Source organism: Bufo bufo, chromosome 9, assembly GCF_905171765.1.
Source record: "Bufo bufo chromosome 9, aBufBuf1.1, whole genome shotgun sequence".
Lineage (NCBI taxonomy): Eukaryota > Metazoa > Chordata > Amphibia > Anura > Bufonidae > Bufo > Bufo bufo.
This window is the reverse complement of record NC_053397.1, coordinates 219,192,703-219,212,737: the sequence shown is the minus strand read 5'-3', so window position 1 is coordinate 219,212,737 and position 20,035 is coordinate 219,192,703. Positions and strand designations below refer to the sequence as shown.

At 42.2% G+C, this 20,035-nt stretch overlaps 1 protein-coding gene across 5 annotated transcripts in view; it reads left to right on the top strand.

Annotated features, from left to right (window-relative positions):
- The window catches only part of PATJ (PATJ crumbs cell polarity complex component), a 193,764-nt gene that overhangs the window by 58,575 nt on the left and 115,154 nt on the right, over positions 1-20,035 (top strand). For all 5 annotated transcript variants that reach the window (XM_040408093.1, XM_040408092.1, XM_040408091.1 and 2 more), the window contains exons 13-18: positions 1,081-1,157; positions 1,844-1,900; positions 2,143-2,277; positions 4,493-4,654; positions 5,657-5,719; positions 6,628-6,768. In XM_040408093.1, the coding sequence (XP_040264027.1) occupies positions 1,081-1,157; positions 1,844-1,900; positions 2,143-2,277; positions 4,493-4,654; positions 5,657-5,719; positions 6,628-6,768 (635 nt within the window). The remainder of the gene's footprint in view (positions 1-1,080; positions 1,158-1,843; positions 1,901-2,142; positions 2,278-4,492; positions 4,655-5,656; positions 5,720-6,627; positions 6,769-20,035) is intronic.

Genomic DNA, 20,035 nt, shown 5'->3' with positions numbered 1-20,035 from the left:
CCAGCAGAATAGTGAGTGCAGCTCTGGAGTATAATACTGAATATAACTCAGGATCAGTACAGGATAAGTAATGTATGTACACAGTGACTGCACCAGCAGAATAGTGAGTGCAGCTCTGGAGTATAATACAGGATGTAACTCAGGATCAGTACAGGATAAGTAATGTAATGTATGTACACAGTGACTGCACCAGCAGAATAGTGAGTGCAGCTCTGGAGTATAATACAGGATGTAACTCAGGATCAGTACAGGATAAGTAATGTAATGTATGTACACAGTGACTGCACCAGCAGAATAGTGAGTGCAGCTCTGGAGTATAATACAGGATGTAACTCAGGATCAGTACAGGATAAGTAATGTATGTACACAGTGACTGCACCAGCAGAATAGTGAGTGCAGCTCTGGAGTATAATACAGGATGTAACTCAGGATCAGTACAGGATAAGTAATGTATGTACACAGTGACTGCACCAGCAGAATAGTGAGTGCAGCTCTGGAGTATAATACAGGATCAGTACAGGATAAGTAATGTATGTACACAGTGACTGCACCAGCAGAATAGTGAGTACAGCTCTGGAGTATAATACAGGATGTAACTTAGGATAAGTAATGTAATGTATGTACAGTGACTCCAATGTTTACATGTAACAGGTAGAATATTAGTTATACTTGACCCCAACGGTCACATTTGACATTAGGTATGAATCTTTATATAATAAGTAATACCATTATGTCCTCATGGTTATAGCAGTAGTGCAGCCTCATTGGTAGTAGTGCTGATGGCTGCTCCCTCCCAGTATGGAGGACACGGTATTTTGATACTGTTCTGACTCCTAATATTAGATGTCAGCACAGTCTGAGTGGAGCTGGTGAAGCCATTTCATCTAAAGCGACGGAAGGAATGGAAGCCATATTAGTATTGGGGGGGGGGGGGGGGAATTAACCCTTGCCATCATATACTCCACTTTGACTGTCATTAAGGCCCTGTGTGTAACATTAGCATTACTTAGTTTTGCTCACTGTTCGCTTTTCTGTCCTGTCCGCAGTCTGTGTAATAAACCGCCATCCCTTTCTTCTCAGCCCCCGTCCTGTCGCCAGAGGCTGAAGCTCTGAAGGCGAAGTGGGAGAAGCATCTTGGACCTGATTACCAAGTGATGGTATGTGCTGCAAGCCGTGGAACCCAGATACATGGGAATAGAGCCCCGCAACTGTGTATCCTGTTATGTCCATTCATTAACCCTTTCACTGGACCTGTACAAAGTTGCATAAAGGTGCCCACATGTCCAAAGTAGTGGTCAGTATTTCCACAGTGTTAGGGCTCATGCACATGAACGTATTTTCTTTCCGTGTCCGTTCCGTTTTTGTTTGCAGACCATATACGGAACCATTTATTTCAATAGATCCGCAAAAAAAAAAATAAGTTAATCCGTGTGCATTCTGTTTCCATATGTCCGTTCTGCAAAAATATAAAACATGTGCTATTATTGTCCTCATAATGGACAAGGATATTATTGTCCTCCTAATGTTCTATTAGGGGCCACTGTTCCTTTCCGCAAAATATGGAATGCACATGGACGTCATCCGTATTTTTTGCGGATCCGTTTTTTGCGGACCGCAAAATACATAGTCGTGTGCATGAGCCCTTACAGCTCAGGTTTTATTTGTGTCCATACAAAATGTGAAAACTGCTTTGAAATCCCTGGCAGAGAAAAAGTTTAAGGCATAGAGTTTTTAGGTGATATTGCTTGCTTACCCTGTGGTGACCGCCATAGTCTTGGCTGTAAATTAATAATATAATTGCTAAACTTTTTTTTTTTTTTTTTTTCTTTCTACGAATCTACAGCTGGTTAATCTGAACATGAAAATTGAGGATGATGAAGAGCTGCAGAAATACTCTAAGGTCAGCCCTGCCCTTTTAAATAGCCTGCTGCATGATATAACATAAAAGGTTTCCATTCAATGAAGGAAAGCAGAGGTCTAGAAAGTACTGAGAAATAGAAAACCTTTTTTTTTTTTTTTTAATAAGAGGTTTTATTAAGTTTTCTTTTGTATCCATATAATGCTGTTCACACGGGGAGTTATACTTTTTGCTGGGTCAAGGTTTCCACTCTTTTGGCTAATATTTGTGCATTTTTATCTCAGCTTTTGCCAATACACACCATGAGGCTGGGAGTAGAACTGGACTCCTTTGATGGTCACCATTATATATCCACCATTGCTCCTGAAGGTCCTGTGGCAAAACTTGGAATTTTGCAACCAGAAGATGAATTATTAGAGGTAAACATTGACAACTCTAACTCAAGATATCGATATTATCTTACAGGAAAGAGGTACACATTGTGCGGCACCTAACCAGAACTTTAGAAAGTTAACAAGCAGAGAAAGTTTTCAGATTTTACTCACTTAATAGTGAGTGCAGCTCTGGAGTAAAATATAGAATGCAACTCCGGATCAGTACATGACAATTAATGTATGTACACAGTGACTGCACCAGCAGAATAGTGAGTGCAGCTCTGGAGTACAATACAGGATGTAACTCAGGATCAGTACAGGATAAGTAATGTAATGTATGTACACAGTGACTGCACCAGCAGAATAGTGAGTGCAGCTCTGGAGTATAATACAGGATGTAACTCAGGATCAGTACAGGATAAGTAATGTATGTACACAGTGAATCCACCAGCAGAATAGTGAGTGCAGCTCTGGAGTATAATACAGGATGTAATTTGGGATTAGTACAGGATAGGTAACGTATGCAGGCAGTGACTCGATTTCTTATGTAGATTGAGTCTATAGATAGACTGGTTCATTGTTATATTAGTGAGTGAATAAACAATCTGATCTTCTATTAATGTAGTTTGGTTGAATTCGTATTCTGCACATGAACTGTGATTTCCCTCTGTGCTGCACACTGGGGTCAGTATCCTAGTTTGTAGCCAGGGGCGGATTGGCCATAGACCTTACAGGGAAATTTCCCGGTGGGCCGATGCCCAGGGGGCCGCCTGAGTCTTCCTCATGGCCAGTGGAAGTTTTTGGGGATGTATTTTGTGATGCTGGCAGTATTTCATGATGGACTGTGGTATTTGGCTCTGTTGGGGCGGTATAATGTGCCACAATATGGTATTGCTTGCCCTGCCTTCCATCAATTTGGACCCAACCACAAAACGGGGCCACTTTTAGTATTTTTTCCAGGACCACTTTAAGTTTGTAACTGTAAAATATTGACAGTTTTTGTGAGTAAATATTGCTGTTCACAATAGATACAAACTAACATTAACAAACGGAATGTGAAGTTTTCTAGAAGAACACTCTCTGACCGCCGGAGTCTATCAGGATTCAGCTCACGCACATTTTGACCTAAAGAGCTATACTGTCATGTCAGTACTCTGTGTGCACATAATTTAATAACCTCAAAAGGCTGTTGGATCTGGTTTTGTAGGAAATTTAATATCGCTCTGGAAGAAATGATATGTTTTGACAAAAAAAACTACAAGTACAAGACCTAATGTTTTGTAAAGCGGTGAAAAATGTATCTCAAGAAAAGTTTTAATGCAGAATCATATTAGCTTGGTTGAAATTCTTGGCCACGCCCCAACACATCTGCGCCATTTCATATTTGCTTGGAAATGTGTCATATCTACAAAGGTTCATTCCATTTTAAATGGTTCATAGATTAAAAATCATATTAACTTTTTACATCAACCCCAAAAAAGTCATTGTTAAGTGAGCGTAGCCGGCATAATATCGGCCAAAAAAAAAACCTAAGGGTCACTAGAAAGAAAATTGGATTGCTTGTCAATATATCATATTAATATCGCTTTAGTAACTTTTTATTTAATGTGTTAATTGTCAAGATAAAGATTGCAACATCTGTCACTGTGTACATACATTACTTATCCTGTATTATACTCCAGAGCTGCACTCACTATTCTTCTGGTGCAGTCACTGTGTACATACATTACTTATCCTGTACTGATCCTGAATTACATCCTGTACTATACTCCAGAGCTGCACTCACTATTCTGCTGGTGCAGTCACTGTGTACTTACATTACTTATCCTGTACTGATCCTGAGCTACATCCTGTATTATACTCCAGAGCTGCACTCACTATTCTGCTGGTGCAGTCACTGTGTACATACATTACTTATCCTGTACTGATCCTGAGTTACATCCTGTATTATACTCCAGAGCTGCACTCACTATTCTGCTGGTGCAGTCACTGTGTACATACATTACTTATCCTGTACCAATCCTGAGTTACATCCTGTATTATACTCCAGAGCTGCACTCACTATTCTGCTGGTGCAGTCACTGTGTACATACATTACATTACTTATCCTGTACTGATCCTGAGTTACATGCTGCACTCAAACCCCGACCCCCCCCCCCCACCCCGAAACTTTTTGAATGATTTTCTCTTTCACCCTCATGATGTATACCTTGCGCTTTGTCCTTTGACTTGTGAATGACACTGAACTATCGGTTTGCAGGTGAACCAAGTCCAGCTATATGGAAAATCTCGCCGTGAAGCGATTTCCTTTCTCAAAGAAGCTCCCCCTCCGTTCACACTCGTCTGTTGCCGCCGTTTGGTTGATGATGAAAATGAGAATTTTGTGGATGATCCAAAAGATCTCAGAATCCAGAATGATCGGGTAGGTGTGCAGCGATCTATCCTGCACGATCATTACTGTTGTGCTGAGGACCACACTATAACTTTACTTCTCTTACCTATTCTGATTTGGATATATACAATGTTTTATTCTCCATTCACATCCAAAGATAAAGCAAAAATTTTTTCTAGTTGCCTGGAATCTCATATGTGTGACTGTGAAGTTAACTTTGGATGTGAATGGAGGAAAAAAACATAACGTAACTCAAATGGAATGTTTTGGGCATGAGACTATGTGGTGTAAGTTTTGTGACATAATGTAAAGTTTTGAGCATACTTTAGCATTTTACAGTACTTTAAGATTTTTGGCACTTTTTTTGTATAGTGTTTTTGCAATTTTTGGGGTTTTGGCATAGATTTTGGCTTCATCAGGGGTTGTGGAGTAAATTTACACTTTGTTGCACAGTTTTGGTATTGTTGTGGATTTTATGTATAGTTTGGGTCTGGTTGGGGATTTTATATATACAGTAGATGGGCATGGTTGTGGATTTTATGTATAGATGGGTATGGTTGGGGATTTTATGTGTAGTTTCCATATGTTTATGGATGTTATGTATAGATGGGCTTTGATCTGGGTTATGGTTTAGGTATAGTTTGGAAGTTGAAGAACAGTTTTGGGCATAGTTACAAGTTTATTCCCATCTTCTAATTTCCATAATGTCCCACCTCTGGGACACTCCCTTGCATCTCGATTCATCGCTGCCACTTCTTTACTGACTTATACAGAGGTGGCCTCTCATCAGAACATCCGTATGTAATAGGAGAGTCATATAAGTCCTATAAGGTGCATCAATGGGGCATTTATGGAATATTCTATGGATCCACCCAACTGTGTTCTGCTTTTCCAGAAGATATTCTGTATCTCCTCTTACATAATTTGTCATAAATTGCTCATTTTTGGATCACGCACTGTATTCCTCTAATACTTTTGTATCGGTGTCATGGCATCTATGCTCCATCACTTAGATTTGCCTTTCTTCTGCAGCAGGATGAAGGGGGTGAAGTCTTCATGGCAACAGAGTTAGTTGGCACCGAATATCATCAAAAGGTAAAGTGAATCGCACCCACCCGCAGTGTGCCATCTAGAATACCCCCAAGGTCTGTCTGCCAGTGATACCTCTGCACTGCCTATAGCTACACCCCACATTTTAAACGTTTTACTAGATTTTGTTTAAATCTACAAATAATCTGTGCCGCTTTTGAGTCATTAGATGTTTTTCTGCTCCGTTCGTGTCCAAAGCTTCAGAATTCTGCTGGGCCCCCTTTCCCGCAGCGCATTGTGGAGCTCTGATGTCAGCGTTGGGTCACATGTCTGACGGCAGAGCGGAGTTAAACCTGTGTCTGTGTCCAATGGCAACCAGAACACAGCTTTGGATGTGAATGGAGTAGACAACATGGAATTCAGAAACTAGAAGGAATGTAGACTGGGGGCACCGCCTGCATCATTGGCTGCCCCAGTACAAGCAGCCGTGCTGTACAGCTCCTATTAGGCATAAGGCAACGGTGCCCATACCCAATGTAGTAGACTGAGCCCCCCTTGGGTCAGACCACTACAGTCTCTATATATCAGGGTCTTGTAGCTAGCTGTAGGCAGATAAAGCATCCCTGCATTTTGCTTTACTTATCTGTGCTTACCGCATCCTAAATAATTTCTCCTACTCTAGTCACATCCAGAGCTGCATTCACTTGTGTTTACAGCTCTCAGATTTCAGGACCTCCTGTCCCGCTGCTGGTTCATTGTCCGCACAGAAACCATGATGGGAGATGTGGTGTTTGCCGGCAGAACCTCCCCAGTCCCCTGGTGCCAAATTTGCAGGTTTGCCGTTCCATAAACTTTAGGCAGGAACGAGCTGCACATCTCAAACCTTGACCAATTTACCAAGTACTACTACTCCAACCGGAATACACTTTCCTAGTTTTCCCCCCAAAAATATTATAATATGAGTTTCCTTGTAGGAACAAACAGTTGAGGACCTGACCTATGTCCATGACGATGATTATGATGACGGAGAGTTGACTTTGTGGTCTCCGGAAATTGACGTCGTTGAATTGGAAAAGGACAAGCGCGGTCTTGGGTTCAGTATCCTGGACTACGAGGTAAGAGACGCGTTTCTGGAGGGCAGAGGCCGTCACTGCGTAGCATATCCAGTGACCCCCTTGATATGCGGCAGGACATCAATTGGCTCAACGTTGACTCTTCCTTCACATATTGTTTATTTGAGGCATTTTTTTAATTCAAATTTACGGTCTTTTGCTCCCTTTTGTTCTGGGATATCCACATTTTTGCATTGGTTGAAATCCACGGCAAATCTGTAGCAAAAATTAGCACAATCCACAGGGAAACGCCACTGCGAAAACCCTACCCCGTGTGGCAGTACCCTAAAAACGCCGAAATATCTATGCGTGAAACCACCCTTAAAGAGGTATACCAAAGCAGACTACTTCTTTTTCTAGGATTAGTTTTTTTCTTCTTTTCTTTTCTATCCTGAAATAGCGCCACTCCATCCCAGGCCATGTCCGGTATTGCCGTTTGTCCTCATTTAAGTGAATTGGGCTCCCCTGCAATACCAGCCATGACCTATAGCCATGACCTATAGGCAGAAGTGGCGCTGTTTCAGGAAGCAGTACAGACTTCTTTGTTTTCCAAATTCCAGGCAACTTCCTTACAGACTTTCATACCATTTTTGATGAGGAAAATGCAGAATTTCCTGCGTAAATGTGCATGTTTCATCCACCTCCATTGGTGATTGTTCTCATTTCCAGATTACCTCGGTTAGGTTTATTGTTTAAAGAGGCTCGTAAGATGTCCTTTTGGTGCATTTTGGGATGATAAAGGGGGTCCCTTCCCTGTTTTGGACGTCCCCATATTAGAGTAGCTGCAAAGAATGACTCTCAGGACCCGGACGCCATATTGCTTTCAAGGGAAGTGGTCGTAGCTGCCAGCTTGCATTTTTTTTAAATATAATTATTTACTTTGTCCCCGAATGTTATTTTCGTATTTTTTTTTTTCTCCAGATTTTATTAAAAGCAGCAGTCTCAGCACTTGTCACAATTACACAATGGCCGCCTCCATTTTGAATAATGATCATCCAGGTTTTGCAGCTTTCTGATATACTTTGTGCTTCAGTCCTTACTGTTCACCCGGTCTCTGAAACACTGGTTGGTGCAGAGCTTGTTACAATGTAGCAGAGTTCTTTTGTTGGTCGGAATGGGGGTTTCAGCCTCTGTATGTAACCACTAATTTACTGACGGCTAGCAGAGTTCTTGAAATGGTGTGAACTGAATTGCAAAGTATATTGTATATTACAAAGTCATGATATAATGATTAAACCTTTTACATAAAGTTTGAAAAGCTCTTTTAATAGCTGGACAGATCCTGTTGGCCGCCTCAGCTTCTTCTCTAGTGCCCTCCCAGTCAGTGCAGATGTGGAAACGTAAACTAGTGGGCCTGTGTCTGTGAGAGACCCTTCTACTGTGCAAAGCTCCAGTGTAGTCCCTGTTTACGCTGCACATTTGTACGTTGGGGGCAGACTGTATTCTGTCAGGTCTACGGGATATTTTTTTTATGGGTCGTTGTGGGAATTGCCCGTTTTGTTACAGTGATCGGCGTTCTGAAAACTGCCAGAGTCAGTAATCGCGCGTCTGTAGTCTGAGGTATAACCTTGGGCAGACCTTTCCTTAAGCAATACACAATTCTGCTTACATCAGTCAACGAAAATGCTACCTAGGAGTCGTGCACCTTCAGACGACTTTAATACTCGAACCTATTATTTTTAATTGTTTCACAGCATTTTTTTTTTTTTTTTTTGCTCCTTCACCTTGTGTTTAAGGTATATATCCATTTTATTAAATCAATGCTGAATTCGCTGCCTCCTAAAAACCCACCACGCCCCTTTCCTGAAATACTCTGTGCTGCTAAGCCTCCTTCCACTATGTTAACACTCAGCCTTGTCTCCATCCCACATCTCATATGATGCTTTTGGCCCTGTCACATGCAGGGAAGATAGGACACTGCTTCCATGAGACCAGCTCACTCCTCTCCTGAAATACTTTGTGCTGCTGAGCCTCCTTCCGTTATGTTAACCCTCAGCCTTTGACCACTTGTCTCCATCCCACATCTTATATGATGCTTTTGGCCCTGTCACATGCTGGGAAGACAGGACACTGCTTCCATGAGACCAGCACACTCCTCTCCTGAAATACTTTGTGCTGCTGAGCCTCCTTCCGTTATGTTAACCCTCAGCCTTTGACCACTTGTCTCCATCCCACATCTTATATGATGCTTTTGGCCCTGTCACATGCTGGGAAGACAGGACACTGCTTCCATGAGACCAGCACACTCCTCTCCTGAAATACTCTGTGCTGCTGGGGTTTCTTTCACTTTCTAAGAGACTTTGCTAAAAGCCTTGATAAACGAAAAAACTCTTTTTTTTGTGTGTGTGTCTACAGCTGCTATGCAGACAAATGCGTTTCCATGGTTACAGATAACAACAAACTCTGTGTGTGGGCTGATTTTGCAGTCGCTCCACTAACCCTCCCCCCCTCATAAAGGGTTTGTGTCATGAAAAATATCTTACATTTTCTTTTCAACCCAATCTGAATACTTTCGTAATTGCATATAATTAAAAAATTTAAATAGCCAGTGAGCTATTAACTAAAATGTATGTGTATAGCGCCATCTGCTGTTTGTTCTTTTCCTTATCTCTCTGCCTCATTGAGGTGGTCGCACATGCTCAGTTTAAATATGCAATTGCCACCAGACGTATGTTCTGTTAGAAGCTATGGCAGTTGCAGGGAGAGAGCTGCAGCAGAAAGGACATGCCCCCCTGGGCTGCCAGGTTGAAGATAATCTGGAAGAGCAACTGGAGCAATGAATGGGGAGGTCTCTGGATCCATGTGAGGTCCAGGTCTGGTTCTAGCCTTTTTAGAAAGTCATTGTCATGTACTGTATGATGTCTGATTTTCATTTTTTTGCAGAGAACACAAACATGTTGCCATTTTCATCTAGGGACAATCTGCAGTCAGAGCAGAGAGGGAACGCCCCTGCTGCAGACACAGGACAGTGAGGGGGAGGAGGGGGATCCTGGTGGAGTTCCTGGAACACACAGAGATTTATTGACATATATCAGTGTTTATTTTGATATAATATGAAAGAAAATAGGATCAAAAGAAAGCAGAAGCTTATAAAAGGAAGGGCTAAAATATTTTTATTTATTCCTGTAGAAATGTTTTGGCTTTTTAAATTTAATATGCATACCCGCTGCAACTCGGAGCATTTCTATGGATGTTTCTCTTGCAAAAAGTCACAGCATAGCCCAGCAAAGTTCACGGACCTAAAGAACTTATAGAAGTAGCTGGAAAGATGGCATGTCCCCTTTAAATCATGCATACAGGATGCAGAACGCACATACTATTGAATTACAGCTTGTATCCATAAAAGACCTTCAGATAATACCCCCCCCCCCCCTTCCCTTTACAAAGTTGTAGAGTAAATTCAATGAGCAGGATTTGGCAATGATTGAAAGCTGCTCACAATAATTACTGATCACAATGACACCAAAAACACCCGAGTGAAACGCTCCCTTATTTTGCTCATTGCTCCAGGACTTAATTCAGTCAGCGAGTAATTTCATATAATTGTCGCAATTTAGGGTACAGAGATGAGATCTACAAGGAGAGGAATGCCTCCCAGGACCACCGCGCCGCCGCTCTCCCCCTCTCCCCCCTCGTCTCCCTCTTCTGTCACTTTTATTTATTTATTTCCTCCGATCCTGACGGTAAAATAAATGTGATCTATCTGCTGCCACTGGCTTTTTAAAGCATGACATTACATTTCAAAGTTATTGGCTATAAAAATTCACGCAGGCAGCAAAGCCTCGGGGCGACAAATGGACCCTGCGCCCGATCGTTCATCTTGCAGAATTGTCTGATGTGCTGATCGCGAGCAAATTTGTTTGTGAACTTTACAGATATACGTGTAATTATACCGGAGGCTGACGGGAGCAGCCAAGGATGGGGGTTCAAATCCACTAATATTTAGCAATCGCTTCAAGTGCATGGGGTATTTTCTGAAAGTGATATTGAAGAGGAGTCCACCTGGAAAAGCCTCTGATCAGCCCAATTGAATGAGGCTAATCCTTGTGTGGATCTCCCACCGCATCCACTGGAAATCCACGGCAGAAATGTCAGTGTCAGCCATGGTTTTATATTGCAGATCCTTCTGTAAATCATGTGCGTCATATTTGATTTTCTGACATGAGAACTTGACCTAATGCTATCTCCTATTATAATACTATCCCCTATGAATATAACTACTATAAAACTGACCCTATGTACAATAATATAACTACTATAATACTGCTCCTATGTACAAGAATATAACTACTATAATACTGCTCCTATGTACAATAATATAACTACTATAATACTGCCTCCTATGTACAGGAATATAACTACTATAATACTGCCTCCTATGTACAGGAATATAACTACTATAATACTGTCTCCTATGTACAAGAATATAACTACTATAATACTGTCTCCTATGTACAAGAATATAACTACTATAATACTGCTCCTATGTACAAGAATATAACTACTATAATACTGCTCCTATGTACAAGAATATAACTACTATAATACTGCCTCCTATGTACAAGAATATAACTACTATAATACTGCCTCCTATGTACAAGAATGTAACTACTATAATACTGCTCCTATGTACAAGAATATAACTACTATAATACTGTTCCTATGTACAAGATTATAACTACTATAATACTGCCTCCTATGTACAAGAATATAAATACTATAATACTGCTCCTATGTACAAGAATATAACTACTATAATACTGCACCTATGTACAAGAATATAACTACTATAATACTGCTCCTATGTACAGGAATATAACTACTATAATACTGTCTCCTATGTACAAGAATATAACTACTATAATACTGCCTCCTATGTACAAGAATATAACTACTATAATACTGCACACTATGTACAAGAATATATACTATAATACTGCACACTATGTACAAGAATATAACTACTATAATACTGCCTCCTATGTACAAGAATATAACTACTATAATACTGCACACTATGTACAAGAATATATACTATAATACTGCACACTATGTACAAGAATATAACTACTATAATACTGCACACTATGTACAAGAATATAACTGCTATAATACTGCTCCTATGTACAGGAATATAACTACTATAATACTGCTCCTATGTACAAGAATATAACTACTATAATACTGCCTCCTATGTACAAGAATATAACTACTATAATACTGCCTCCTATGTACAAGAATATAACTACTATAATACTGCTCCTATGTACAAGAATGTAACTACTATAATACTGCTCCTATGTACAAGAATATAACTACTATAATACTGCCTCCTATGTACAAGAATATAACTACTATAATACTGCCTCCTATGTACAAGAATATATCTACTATAATACTGCCTCCTATGTACAAGAATATAACTACTATAATACTGCTCCTATGTACAAGGATATAACTACTATAATACTGCCTCCTATGTACAAGAATATAACTACTATAATACTGCTCCTATGTACAAGAATATAACTACTGTAATACTACCCCCCATACACATAGTTTAATGGTGACTGCAGGAAGCAAGAGTTTAATCATGCACACATTTTAAGAAGTTAATCAGCGAAAAATGTTGTACTGGAAAATGACAAGATGTGAAGAAGTAGAGGTTCACAAAATCAACCAATCACATTTTAGCTTCTATCGCACTCCCCAACATTTAAAATTGTATTACAAAGAAGGAAAAGTTGTGGTTTTGTGCAAATCGCGGCATGGCTAAACATGTTTATGATATGCAAATGATAAGAGAAACGGAAACAAAATATTCAAAATATCTCGATTTATTTAGTATCAATATGAGCGTCATCCACAGAAATACCCACACTTCCATGTCTTGGCAGATATCAGTGAGGTTATTAGGTTATCTGAGGAATGCTCTGCTGGCTGAATGCACTTGGGCACACAAATCATCAAGATCTGCTGCTGGCAGCAATTGCTGACCGATGATGTTCTAGATGTGCTCGATGAGAGACAAGTCTAGAGACACTGCAGGCCATGGTGGCATGTTTAGCACACGCAGGCTGCTCACATTAGCATGAGCAACATGTGGCCTGGCGTTGACCTGTTGAAAAAAACTGTTCCTAGGACACTTTGGAGCAATGACTGTACCACTGGTTCCACGATCAAATCAATGTAACACCGAGCTGTTAGGACCTGAAATGAAGACTAAAGGAGTCCGGCTACCATACATTATGCCACCTTACAACATAATCTCAGGAGTATGACTTGTGTGACATTCCCTTGTGAAGGCCTCTTCATTGTGTTCCCCACGTGGTCTCCAGACCAACCTCCGGCTATCATTGCATCCGGGACAAAAGCGGGACTCATTGCTGGAGAGGACAGACCTCCATTCCAGCCTCCATGGTCTTGCTGTGCACCATAATAGCCTCGGAGACCAGTGGAGTGAGGTTAGTGGAGCACCTGTAGCTGGATGTCTGGCTCGTAGCCCAATGTCATGCAGACACCTTCTGATGGTTTGTGTACTGTTTGCCGCCCTAGGCTTGGGATGTGACAATTCCACTTGCAGTACAAAATGGATCACTACACGCCATTCTTCTAATCAGATGGTCCATCCAGGTAGAGGTTTTCCTCTCTGCTCCTCTTGCCGGTATTACAGTTCATTGTTCTTCTCCCAACCACCAGGACACAACATTGACCAGTGCTGACATCTTGGCCTCAGCGCATGGGGATCTGCTGGAGTGATAAACCGAGGCCTCTCAGCTCAAGGATTCTGTCGTTCTCAGTTTATGACAAGTGATAACTGAAATGTCGATGAACAGGGGGCGTCGCACAATCATCCCGCATGACTTCATGTGATTTTTGAGGTTTCGTCTTGCTGAAAAACTTTGCTCTTGATATGGCTATTGTGCCCCTCCCACATGCCATAGATTGGAGCTAGGTGCTAGAAAATGTCATCATCTGCAGATCTTAGCGACACCTGCTACTTCCTTGATTTACGTAACCTCACCGCTTGTCCTTCTTGGTGCAGTTTCAGTGTTGAGGAGTGAATAAACCCATAAACCACCGGTTGTCATCGCTGTGTATTGTACGGGATACTGTAAATCTTCTGACCGGCGTGGTACGTTCTGTTTAATATTCCCCACTTGTTCTGGGAGGCAGTGATGTCATGTAGGCCTCTAGGCGGGCCTCCCCTTCAGATTTATTAGTCCCAATTACAATATTTGATAATATTTGTAATGTACAGGGAGCACTTTACAAGAATTAAACTTCTCAGTACGGATATGCATTTGCAAAATTGCATATCCCCGCGGGCATATTTCCTCTGTGATTCCAGCACATCACGCTTCCCTATGCAGCAGAAATCTCCATAGTGTAAGAAATGCTTTTAAGACCCCCCCCCCCCCATCACCACCACACCCATCCTGCACTGGATGGATAGACAGACCAGTAAGTGCCTCTGGGGTTAAGGTTACTGGTTCGAAAATACTTTTCCAATAACTATGGTATTTGAGCGGGAGCCTAAGTCTTCCATATTCAGTTATATGCTAATGAGCAAATCCATTTCGAGTAGATTGAAGTTTGACGTTCTCCAGAAAACACTTGTTCATTACTCACTAAATAGCGACCTCTTGTCCTGAATTACCGTCTTCTCCGGGAAACTGGTGACATGGAAAATTGCATTTTTTTTCTCTTTTTATTCTTCTTGGCTTTACCTATAATTAAACTGAATTAAACTTAGATTTAACTGAACACCTTGGGTGTAACCACCGCAATAGGAGCTGCTCCGGGGCCCCAACAGCTTGGGGTGTCCATTTTTACTCACATATAGTTCAGCTAGTGATGACTATGGAAGGGCCATAAAAAATTGAATTTGGCCCCGTTCTAAGTTTTACTGTGAAGACGCATTTGTTGTGTGCATTATCACTTCTCTTTGGCTTTATTTTTTGCATTATCCCTGTATTGTGACATCACTGTGTGCATTATTCCTGTACAGTGACATCACTGTGTGCATTCTCCCTGTACTGTGACATCACTGTGTATTATCCCTGTACTGTGACATCACTGTGTGCATTCTCCCTGTACTGTGACATCACTGTGTGCATTCTCCCTGTACTGTGACATCACTGTGTGCATTCTCCCTGTACTGTGACATCACTGTGTATTATCCCTATACTGTGACATCACTGTATTTATTATCCCTGTACTGTGACATCACTGTGTGCATTCTCCCTGTACTGTGACCTCACTGTGTGCATTCTTCCTGTACTGTGGCATCACTGTGTGCATTCTCCCTGTACTGTGACATCACTGTGTGCATTCTCCCTGTACTGTGACATCACTGTGTGCATTATCCCTGTACTGTGACATCACTGTGTGCATTATCCCTGTACTGTGACATCACTGTGTGCATTATCCCTGTACTGTGACATCACTGTGTGCATTATCCCTGTACTGTGACATCACTGTATTTATTATCCCTGTACTGTGACATCACTGTGTTTATTATCCTTGTACTGTGACATCACTGTGTTTATTATCCCTGTACTGTGACCTCACTGTGTGCATTCTTCCTGTACTGTGGCATCACTGTGTGCATTCTCCCTGTACTGTGACATCACTGTGTGCATTATCCCTGTACTGTGACATCACTGTGTTTATTATCCCTGTACTGTGACATCACTGTATTTATTATCCCTGTACTGTGACATCACTGTGTGCATTCTCCCTGTACTGTGACCTCACTGTGTGTATTATTTGTGTACAGTGACATCACTGTGTGCAATATCTCTGTACTGTGATGCCATGATCTGCATCATCCCTTGTAGTGACATCCCTGTACTATAACGTGTGCATTATCCTTATACTGTTACATCTCTGTGTATATTATCCCTGTGCTGTGATGTCATTGAGTACATCTTTCTGTACTGTCATGTGATGGTCTGCATGATCCCTTTACTGTGTCATCACTGTGTGCATTACCCTTAAAGTGACATCACTGTGTTTATTATCCCCGTACTGTGACATCACTGAGTGCATTGTTCTACTTATCAGTTTGGGAAATGTTTTTTTTCTTCCACCCTAAGTGTCCAATAACTACTGTCTCCTGTGCCGCAGCAGCATTAGTTATGTCACATTGTGGTGCCGCAGCTTTTGTTGCATTACGGTGCTACAAGGTTATATTGCACCTCAAAGCCACAGCATTACTTTGCACTGCCGCAGCAGTAGATGTTGCATTTTGGTGTTGTAACGCAAGTCATGTTGTGCGGTGGTGGTGCAGCATTAGTTATATTAAATTGGGGTGCCACAGCATTCGTTTGTGCTGCCGCAGTGTTAGTTATATTGCATTGAGGAGCTGCAGCGTTAGTCATGTTGCAGGGTGGGTCTGCAGCATTAGTTATATTGTATTGAGGTGCTGATGTTGCATTGCACTGCTGCAGCGTTCGTATCACTCATCTCAGACTGTTCTAGGAATCTGTTTTTTTTATTTTATTTTATCGCTATCTTCAGTATAATGGGGAAGGGGCATTTTGCCATGTGAACACTGATGCACTTGGACCCCCCTTCCCATATTGTCAACACAAGTAATTAAACCCCTCCCCATATATAATTCCTTATAGTTCAGTTTTTCCCATTGACCTGATGCTATGTTTTTTGGCTCTCTGTTGTTCTGTAAGCTGTAATAATACAGCGCTGACACCACTGGCAAGAACAACCGTTATAACCTGGCCTTAATAATAACCATGTCCTGGCTCTCCAGGCTTTCCACCACACCAGGGAGAAACACAATATGACTCCAGGTAGATGGTTAATAGCAGTCCTGATACGTGGAGGTCTCTCCCGTGGCTACTTCTGGCCGCTGGCGATGCGCTGGTTTCTGCCAGAGACTTGTACTAACAACAAATGCCCCGTAAATAATGAATTGTGGCTTCCGGTCTCATGGAAATAAATGGAGAGTCTGTTCCAGACCACAAAGAATGTTTTATCTTGTTACTCTTGTTCTTACATTCATATTGTTACTTTGTTACTGTCCTCATATTACTATTTTTACTGTCCTCATATTATTACTAATGTTCCTGTCTTCATATTATTACTGTCCTCATGTTATTACTATTGTTACTGTCTTTTTATTCTTACTATTGTTGTTACATTTGGCAAAAAACAAACAAACAAACAAACAACACTATATCCCCCTTCCTCCCTTCATTCTTGAATTTGGCGCAGAGGCGCAGTGTCCTGCCACCATCTTCTCTCCCTGGTAAAATTTCTGTGCACCCACAGGTCTTCCTCCTTGAACGGACACTGACTACCTAGGGCCCCTGTGAAATAAATATGCATGGGCCGACTTCCTTTCAAGGTCAAGACTGCCACAGAAAGCAATTTTCTTCATAAATAAGAAAAAAAGTTGCACACATGCCACACACTTCTCCCACACGCCGGACATGCACCACTGACAAGCTTTACCAATTCTGCAGGTGTACTAATCACACCGTGGACCCACATCCTCTCGCTCCCTGGACCCACATCCTCTCGCTCCGTGGACCCACATCCTCTCGCTCCCTGGACCCACATCCTCTCGCTCCGTGGACCCACATCCTCTCGCTCCGTGGACCCGCATCCTCTCGCTCCGTGGACCCGCATCCTCTCGCTCCCTGGGCCCACATCCTCTCGCTCCCTGGGCCCACATCCTCTCGCTCCCTGGGCCCACATCCTCTCGCTCCCTGGGCCCACATCCTCTCGCTCCCTGGGCCCACATCCTCTCGCTCCGTGGGCCCACATCCTCTCGCTCCCTGGGCCCACATCCTCTCGCTCCCTGGGCCCACATCCTCTCGCTCCCTGGGCCCACATCCTCTCGCTCCCTGGGCCCACATCCTCTCGCTCCCTGGGCCCACATCCTCTCGCTCCCTGGGCCCACATCCTCTCGCTCCCTGGGCCCACATCCTCTCGCTCCCTGGGCCCACATCCTCTCGCTCCCTGGGCCCACATCCTCTCGCTCCCTGGGCCCACATCCTCTCGCTCCCTGGGCCCACATCCTCTCGCTCCCTGGGCCCACATCCTCTCGCCCACACTACATTATGACATTACTATCGGTACAGTTTTTCTTTTTTATCAACATAGGTCATAGAATTAAATTATACAATATTGCCTGCCCTGTCGCCCCCACTAGGGGGAGCTTGTATTGATTTATATAGAAACTATACTCTGGAGCTCCCCCTAGTGGTGGCTGCAGGAAGCCAGAATTTTATCATGTAACTATGTCCATGCAGGGAGTTGGAGCTCTGTATCCGACCCCTGTGCAGATATATTATGACATTATTCATCACAGATTGTGGAGCTTTATGGAGCTTCAATTAAAGGCTAAATCCTGCCTATAGTCTTTCTGTTACCCCAGAAGTCTGGGTGGATTGTTGTTTGGACACAGGCAGGAGACAGCGGTGGGGACCATGTGTATTTTGGAGGTCGTTCCACCCTATTGAAAATGCACTATGTGTGTGAGCGGATATATATTACGATCCCACTAGTCTATAATTCACTCCTGTGTTATGTTTTTTATGAATTGCTTTAGCCTTAATGTGAACTCTGGCTGCTCAGCCGAGAGTGTAGAAAGAGCATTTTTAACCTGAAATATTCATACGGGGGCTGCAGTCAGATTTCATCATGGTTCCCGGCTGGGTCTGGAACTCGAACCATGAATCAATGTTGTAAGAGAACCTGTCACTGGTCTTGTGTGCTCTAGTACGTACTTGTATTCTTCATGAAATAAGAATTCCGGAGCATCTATTCTCGGATCTCTACATTATGCTGTACATTATTCCTCCTGGAAATGTATGAATAGAATGACAGCTGGGTGTTACCAGTTGGGTTGGTTTCCCTACACCCTGACATTATCAAATCAGTGCTGCCAGTTTCAGACCGGACACACCTTTTTGTCAAGAGGAAGGGTAACACCCAGTTTTCTATTTATTTATACATTTCTAATAGCAATAACAGAGGAACAGCACAATGCAGAATAATAAGAAAACATGCTCCAGAATTTCATGGAAAATGCAGGTATTTTGCAAAAGGAGACCTGTCAGGAGAGGCGATGGGTTCTTTTTTAAGAGGCTGTCTGCAGCGAGCTGTATTTTTGGAGCCCATGGATGTGATAGAAGGGAGTCCTGTGATCTAGACCCCCACCCTCTATTAGCCAGAAAGGAATTGATTTCAGTGGGTGCTGATGTAACGATTTATTTGGCAATTGTGGTGTTGATCAATCAGCATGATGATAATGGTTGATCCCAGGGGACTCTGTATAAGGACACCCCATCTTCAGCTGTTATGGGGCGCAGGGTCTAATAAGTAACCGTGGGGCCCAAAGTAAAACTCCTTAATGACCGACTTCAGCAGCCTCTTCATTCACTTGGTCCAAGTGCACAGGGAAAATGCAAACAGCACAGGAATAATACACACAGTGATGCCACAGTACAGAGATAATAAACACAGTGATGCCACAGTACAGAGATAATAAACACAGTGATGTCACAGTACAGGGATAATAAACACAGTGATGTCACAGTACAGGGATAATAAACACAGTGATGTCACAGTACAGAGATAATACACACCGTGATGTCACAGTACAGAGATAATACACACAGTGATGTCACAGTACAGGGATAATAAACAGTGATGTCACAGTACAGGGATAATAAACACAGTGATGTCACAGTACAGAGATAATAAACACAGTGATGTCACACTACAGGGATAATACACACAGTGATGTCACAGTACAGGGATAATAAACACAGTGATGTCACAGTACAGCGATAATACACCCAGTGATGTCACAGTACAGGGATAATAAACACAGTGATGTCACAGTACAGGGATAATAAACACAGTGATGTCACAGTACAGGGATAATAAACACAGTGATGTCACAGTACAGGGATAATAAACACAGTGATGTCACAGTACAGGGATAATAAACACAGTGATGTCACAGTACAGGGATAATAAACACAGTGATGTCACAGTACAGAGATAAACACAGTGATGTCACAGTACAGGGATAATAAACACAGTGATGTCACAGTACAGGGATAATAAACACAGTGATGTCACAGTACAGAGATAATAAACACAGTGATGTCACAGTACAGAGATAATAAACACAGTGATGTCACAGTACAGGGATAATACACCCAGTGATGTCACAGCACAGGGATAATACACCCAGTGATGTCACAGTACAGGGATAATACACACAGTG